Genomic DNA, 7,760 nt, shown 5'->3' with positions numbered 1-7,760 from the left:
CAGAGCATTTGAACTTATATGTCCAACTGATATGTCGACTTATATGTTTGAACAAGCTCAGGGCCTTGTCAACCTTAGCTTTGAAGTTCTGTCCCATTCCATCCTTGAAGCTATTCAAACCTGACTGGACACACTCCTGGACAAACTGCTCTGGCTGACCCTGCTCTGGGGAGAGGCAGTTAGACTAGATGATTTCCAGAGCTGCCTTCTGACCTCAACCATTCTGTGATTCACAGAATCCACAGCTTTTCTGGACAATCTGTTAACCGTGCATGTGTTGGGTATGCTCTCTTTGAATTACATCTGCAGCAAAAATACATCTGTTCTATATGACCAATGTAGCTAATTTAGTATTAGTCCTAGGAGCCACAGAATTTATAATATAAAAATTAATCTTCAACAGGAAATGTTAATAAAGGAAAAAGGAAGCAGATCAGTTCACTCCTTTTGCAACTTACAATATCACACAATTCAGCATAGGGAAAGAACTTTAGTAACGTTAGTACGATTTCATTGTATTTTGAAGAGCATTTGAAGGCACAAACATTTTATTAGAGAGGCGGGAAAGAAAATTACCGGACCTAATTTTATTACAAACCTGAACAGACTTAATCTTCTCATCACCTAAAGGAAAGAAAATTGTCATAAACTTACTTTTTTTTTTATTTTCAAGGCTCCGTACAGTTGGGTATGACACTTCATAGAGAACAAAGATGAGGGACCAGTCCAGTCAGTCCTTGCTCTTTGCTACTTAAAATTTCATTTTTCATATCGAAGACAAGATATGCTAGATGGAGGGAAATAAAGAATAAAGTTATGAGACTAGATATGGCAACTACTGTGTTAGCATTAAATAGAAGCAAAAGGCAAACATGAAAAAAAACTATCTAGCACACACAGAATTAAGTAGTTAGTTCCAATTGAGGGAAAGAGAAGATAAGTGAAATGGAAAAGGGTCTCCCAGTCTAGTGAGGGACCTGTGTTTAATATCAACGAAAGTAGTTCATATATACCAAGCAAGTCTCCAGATGGAAGTTGTACTTTCTCTGCCAAGACAATTCTCTAGGGCAACATTGGATGAGGTCTTGTCAAATAAATAGATGTGAAATGCTACAAGGAAAAAATAAAAAATAAAAATAAGTAATTGAACTCCCCTAACATTCTCTTTGTAAATTAACTAGATGTGTTAACTCCCCTTCTCTTTTACTTTTTCTGGCACAAGAAGCCCAAATACAACGCATCCATCCATCTCACAAAAGAGAAAAAAAAAAAGTGCATTTCATATCAGATGCTTTGCGTCAAGCCTGCTAAGGCTCATAAATCAGCTGTCTTATTGCCCTGGTCATTTCAACCAACGTCCGACCCTTTTGTTAACTCATGATTTATAACTGGAAGTTACCTTTTTTTTTAATGCCAGATTTATAAACTTTACTGTGCTTGGTTTGATATAATATCCATTTTGTACACCAAGCTGTAAGACAGTAAATTTATTGTCTATGAACTGTTACCTTGAAAAATTACATCAATGCAAAGTGGTTTCCATTTAGAATCAATGGGCAATAAATTCATTGGATTTTTTTTTTTTTTGAAGGAGGGGGAGAGAACATGATGGTATTTATGAGGTCATAAGCAGCTATATAAAGGGTGAAACTGGGAGCAGAGGCAACAGTCAGATAGGAGTTCTGAGTTACAGCGGTAGACAAAGACGAAATAACATTCAACACAGCAACGATGCATAAGCTGGTATTTTGCTGTCTCATTATTTTCAGCTTCTCCTGTCCTCTTTCGACTCTCCCCATCATCAATGCCAGCGAGATGTCTTCTCAACTGTCAGGTAAGAGTTTTTTGATTTTAAAGGTCATAAAGCAGAGACTGGAGCAGTAAAACCAGAAGAGAAGCAGGTATGCTTTCCCAGGGGCCTTCATCTGTGCCAATCAGCTGTAGAAAACGCAGGAATGTCTTCAGAACACTGGCAGCACAAGTGACATCATCACTGGGTGCTAGTCTTGTAAAGTAGGAGGTTGGGTGCCCTAATATTTCTTCTTGCTGCTTTGAGATCCAGGAGACAAAGGTATCTGAGCCTTCTAGCACTGAATGAGAGCTGGCATATACAGCGTTTGTCTTTGAAGCAGCATTAGTAGGCATTGGGTAATTTAAAGAAACTTGGCTGTACGGTATCTCCTCTTGCTACACTTTAAAATAAGCTATGTTTAACTGAAGTTGTATTTAAACCTACTGCAAAGATTAATGCAGTCTTACTTAGATCAAGAACAGGTAGGTCTGTCTTACACTACAAAAATAGCAATGCATTGATTGAATCTTCGCTTGAAAAAGCTGTCCTCAAAGTTTGAAATTATACTCTAAGTCAGGACTGAAATAGCTCAGTAAAAATGCACAACAGAGTCTGGAAGGTTACTGTCATCGGACCTGACCCGTGCTGGAAGAGTTTCTGAAATGAGTTCTGAAAGCACAGGCAAATCAAACCCGAAGTTACTGCATAAAGCTGACTATTAAAAAGTGGCTGTTCTTACCTGCTTTGCAGGTGCGACAGCTGTTGTGCTGGTCCCTAGTTTGCTTTGAGAATCTTGAACTCACTAAGCCACCATCTTCTCAAGACTTCCACTATGTATTTACAGGCAATCATGACTCAGTATGGATAATATCTATCACATCATAGGGTGAACGAGCTGGCTTTAACAATTACTGCATTTGTTTGAAGACATCCATTAAGCTTATTAAATCTTCCTTGCTAATATAGAGTCTGTAGGCTGGGTAAGATAGAAGTAGAACTCTGTATTAAAGAGGGTTGGTTTGATTTTTTTCTTTTTTTTTAAATCTCAAAGCAAATTTACCTGCTAACACTGCTCTGAATTAAAAAATAATACAAGGCTAGAGATAGGAATTGTCTTCACGTAGCACAAGGAAGTTACAGCACTTATTCAGAGTCTTACACTGAAATCCCCACTGGCCTTTGAAAAGGTCCTTTTGTAGAGTGAAGAAACTAACAACATGGATGTTCAAGGCCTTCAAGTTCTTGATCTTGGTCCAAGGTTTTGAAATGTTGGGGGATTTTCAGCAGTTTATTTTCTTATATATTCCCTATGGAGAAGCTGTACAGTTTCACCCATCCCTGTAATGTAAGAGCAATTAAAGCTCCATAGCATCAACTAAAAGTGCAACTACAAATTGATATTCATCTGCACAACTAGAGTTTGATAATAGCACCCTCTCATTGCCCACAATTTTGAATGTCTGGAAAGTTACTGCTCAGGTTACAAAAGCCTTATTTACCTCAAGCATAACGCTGCTAAGGGCTCCTGTTGGCAATCTGCTTCAGGGCACAGGCTAGTTACAGAATTCTAAATTCTCTATGTGCATACAAATTAATTCCATCAGGTATCAGCAATCGGTTGTTTCAGAAAAAGTAATATCATCTGTACTAGTTAGTACGTACATTAAATGAGAGAGATGATTGAAATGCACTGAGAAGCATAGCTGCCAAAATACGTTTTAAGAGTTCCTACCTGCATTCCTGCCCTTCCTCCCATTTTACTGCATTTAATAGTTGGGAAACTGAGCAGGTTAAGAACCGGAAGTTTTGTCTTTATTCATAGAAAAGCTCCAGCATAGGAACTAGTTGATAAAATAAATAAATAATATACAAGTCTAGGCTGCCTACAGCTGGGTACCAGAAGGATTAGCTTGTGAGTTCCCTAAGCAATGGGAGGGGCTGCTGTTGGTCAAAAAACTTTCTTAAAGAAAGATCTGCCAGATAAATGAGAATCTGAGATTACCATCAGGAAGGTATTTTCTCTCAAAGCTTTGGAAGGAAAAAAACACCACAGCTATCCCTTATTATATTCATTAAATGAGCATGAATGATAGGTGATTTCATGATACTCTTCAACAGGTGGGGCCAGCAGACCTGATCAGAAATCATCCAAGACAGATTGAAATAGAGATTCAAGGCAAAAGATTCTTACCGTATACCTGATTCTGTCCTCTTCGATTTGCAGCTGATGAAGATTCGAGATTAAATCTGGAGCGGTTGGGCAGCCTAGAAAGCACTTCCCTGCTTCAGTTTCTGCCAGAGCTCTTGGGCACACTGACTGAAGACAACAAAGCAGGTGAGGATTTACCACAGCAATTTACGGGACAGTGCCCATGGTTTGCATGTCCAGCTTCCCACAGATACTGTGCCCCAACTCCTGCGTATTTACTGAAATACAACATTATGTGTAGGCAACCGACAGCTGTCATTTAGTTTACTGGGATCTTGGGGAGACCCGCTGAGCAGCCATACCTGCAGTTCAATATGAGCTGGAAAAGTCTCTAAATTAGTTTAGCAAGATCTCCATATGGTAAAACTGAGGCAAGGCAAAGATTGGCCTAGAAGGAGCTAGCAGACGAAACAAAATAGTGCAGTGTCTTAAAAAACACCGGTACTTGCAGAGAGTGCACAATCAACAGCAATAGATGGTTTGGGGGACAGCAGACATAAGAGATGTCTGCTTAAGAGAGCACTACAGTTTGCATCTTCAGGGTCCCAGATCCTGCTGGAACTGCGTGTCACAAGAAGAGCTGGCTGTGCTGCAGCAAAAGAGTTTTCTGTCTGGTGCTCTGAACATTCCTGTTCAAGACTTCTGCTGGCTATAGCATTACGGCACACAAAAATGACTTGTGTAGGTTCACAACTTCTAAATGGTATAACCTTTCATTATGTCTCCACTCTCCCAGGTCTTAGCCCCAGCAGCTACAACCCAAGGGAAAATATCAAAGAGGTAAGTAAATGACCATCTGTCACTGAAACAAGAAAAAAAAGACTCCACATTTTTAACTACATGGAATTCTTACCAAGACATCATTTAAGATCCACAGACTTCATAAACAGTATAGACTAAAGCATGCCACAGTGTTCTGGAAGCTAGAATTGCTTAGCAGTTAGATAAGCAGGGGAGGAAAAAAAAAAGAAGAAAAAAAAGAAATAAGAAAAGACAGTGAGTAATCCAGAGCATTTCATTCTAAATCCCTCACCCTTTTCTTCCCCCAGAAAAACAGCTTTCTAAATTTCTGACAGTGCCAGGCCAGTACATTAACCAGTATTAGCTGCATGTATTTTTTTTTTCCCCTGCTACAACATAGGCTACGCAGTATTATCGGATTTGTTATGAACCATTAGGTAAATGGAGAACATCATTCCTGTTCACTTGCCTGCTGAATTAAATGCAGAGGTAGAAGACAGGGACTAGTTTTAGTGCATCATTTAAATCAGAGAGCACACTGGGCAACCACTTCTCCTTCTGCCAGTCGGAACACAGGGCTGGGTGGCCAGTTGGGGCAATGAAGAGTGTACTTTCCCACTGGGAGCATTTACCATCCAACAGTAACCTCTGTAATGCTTTTTGACTTCAGACTTTCTATGGAAATCATCCTCGAATTGCTTTGCTGGGCCGCTTCTTGAGCAAGGACAGGAAACAGTACAAGAAACGTGGGAATCTTTCCGAGTGCTTCTGGAAGTATTGTGTGTAAACAGGAGAAGAAACCCTCCCTGACTTTGGCTGCATAATTTATACAGACGTCTGAAAAGATGTAAAAAGATTTGCTTGATTTAAGATGAGAATGAAGAAACAGGAAGACAGCTCCTAACTATAGACTCTATGCTACTTGGAAATTAATAAAATTCTTGATGTTTTGCAATTATGCTGTGAGCAGTGTAGTATTTTCTTAGAGTTCAGCACAATAGGAAGAAAGTGATGGGACAAAGATAAATATGCAACACGAAGGGGAAGCACGATTCCCATGGCATCCCGTGAAACCTCCCAGAAGAGCGATGCCTCAATTGCATCTAAGTCCAGAGGCAAGAGAACTTTCTCCGCTGTCACTTGGTCACGTGATGTAGATTGGGGTACCAGGAAGAATGGGTCATTGCTTCGTTTCCTGATGATGCTGAGCCGGTGAGGGATGGCAGTTTAACAGTGCCCAGTCCTTTCATGCCATCCCCAAGGCACCATAAAAACAATAAGCATGTGTCAGGATCAAGCATTTCCTCCCATTACCACTGGAGGGAGAGAGCTGTTTGTCTTGGTCACTAGTCCTAAAGAAAGATCCACAAATCTATTTCTTTGCAGCACCTCACCTAGTACCCAGCTGCCCACGACAACAGGGTTGCCTATGCATAGCACAGGCTTTAAGAATTTTATCTGATTATCACCAAGCACAGCACAGGTGGTTAACATTAATGGTTGTCAATGATGTCAAGGCTTTACACCCAGATTGCAGACATGCGGTGAAGACAGGGATGACACGACTTAAGAGATTCTATGACTGTGACCTGCACTTACATGGCTGCACAATCAGGTGCAGGAAGGTGATGTACGGACACAGATCAGAAGTGTTGCTATGACAAGCCACCTCCTGCCTGGGCACTGAAGGGCAGTGAGATTTGTTCCCCTGAGCCACCACATAGTTTTTATAATGTTGTTGTATCTTGGCATCTAAAGCAAATGAGGGAGAAGACAAAAGAGCAACTGCAAAAGGGTTCTAGTCTGACTCCGCTGAATGAGGAGTACCAGCACGCTTTCTCAAACCCAGGCACTTCCTGATAGTATCTGCAATGAACAGAGCTAGAGAGTCAGGAATTGTCTCTCTAGGATTGCAATCTCAGTAATATCCACAAACAGTCTGAGCTGTGAAGCCCTACCTTGTTCAATACATACTTCACATAAACCTCATGCTAATCAAGGCTCACAGAACGTCCAAAGTAAACGCCACCTAACAGTGATACACATGCTACATTGATCTCAATAATAGACATCATAAATCTCTGACTGTGCTGTTTAAACAAGGCCTACAGGCTTGATACGGCTTGTTCACTGCACAAACGGTAAGACAGATGAAGCCAGCTGTAACAAAGAAAAATGTCCTTACAAATGCAGAGCAGCTGGATGCACTGTGCAGCTATTTGAAATCTTCTGAACATTCATCCTTCTCTTATACAATGGAGCAAGTCAGTGCCTGTCTGGAAATTACTCCTTTCCTGCCACTTCATCAGTCAATAAAAACTTCTAAGAAAAGACTTCAAATTTATCTAAATGAATAACCATCCAAGATAGATTTATTTCATAGACAGGGAAAGGTGTAGAACCTACAAAGACTGGGAAAAAAAAATAAAATCCATTCAATCCCACTTCAAAAATTGCAAACATAAAGCAAAATAATAAACTCACAATGACTAATAATAAAAATGTTACAAGTTATTAAAAACTTCACTAACCATCTACATAAGAGAATAAAGGAATGAAGAGAGCTGTGAGGTCGTGAGGATGGATTCAAGACAAAGTAATCGCACTATAAACCCTCAAACTGTTTCAGCTTTCAATATTGCAAAAATACTTACTAGCAGTTATGGCATCTAAAGCAGCAGTACTCCAACAACTTACTGTGTTCGAGCCAGGCCAGAGCACAGCAGCAGGGGCTGTGGGCAATTCAGCTAATTCTAATGTAGCAGAATTTCAGCAGAGTTTGAAAATTCCAGTCATTCAGTCCTTGCCTGTAGTAGGAAGGAGTTCAGACTGCATCTTTGGACACAGAATCACAGAATGGTTTGGGCTGGAAGGGACCTGAAAAATTATCTAGTTCCAACTCCCCTGCCATGGGCACCAATACCTTTCACTAGATCAGGCTGCCCAAAGCCTCATCCAACCTGGCCTTGAACACTTCCAGGGATGGGGCAGCCACAACTTCTCTGGGCAACCTGTTCC

General features: G+C 40.5%; 1 protein-coding gene across 1 annotated transcript; it reads left to right on the top strand.

The window, feature by feature from the left end:
• Positions 1 to 1,731: 1,731 nt before the first annotated feature.
• UTS2 (urotensin 2) lies at positions 1,732 to 5,529 on the top strand. The gene is made up of 4 exons (XM_009983411.1): positions 1,732 to 1,834; positions 4,017 to 4,127; positions 4,738 to 4,781; positions 5,413 to 5,529. Exons 1-4 carry the CDS (start codon positions 1,732 to 1,734, stop codon positions 5,527 to 5,529), a joined length of 375 nt encoding a protein of 124 aa, XP_009981713.1.
• The last annotated feature ends 2,231 nt before the right edge of the window (positions 5,530 to 7,760 follow it).

This window comes from Tauraco erythrolophus, chromosome 23 (genome assembly GCF_009769465.1).
Source record: "Tauraco erythrolophus isolate bTauEry1 chromosome 23, bTauEry1.pri, whole genome shotgun sequence".
In the NCBI taxonomy this organism is placed as follows: Eukaryota; Metazoa; Chordata; class Aves; order Musophagiformes; family Musophagidae; genus Tauraco; species Tauraco erythrolophus.
Note: the sequence above shows the minus strand (reverse complement) of the source record. Positions and strands in the feature narration are given on the sequence as shown.

Excerpts from the sequence above, each read along its gene's own strand:
- UTS2 (XM_009983411.1), top strand. The coding sequence starts at position 1,732 with ATGCATAAGCTGGTATTTTGCTGTCTCATTATTTTCAGCTTCTCCTGT. Across the intron at positions 1,835-4,016 it reads GATGTCTTCTCAACTGTCAG|CTGATGAAGATTCGAGATTA; the intron begins GTAAGAGTTTTT and ends TTCGATTTGCAG. Across the intron at positions 4,128-4,737 it reads GACTGAAGACAACAAAGCAG|GTCTTAGCCCCAGCAGCTAC; the intron begins GTGAGGATTTAC and ends CCACTCTCCCAG.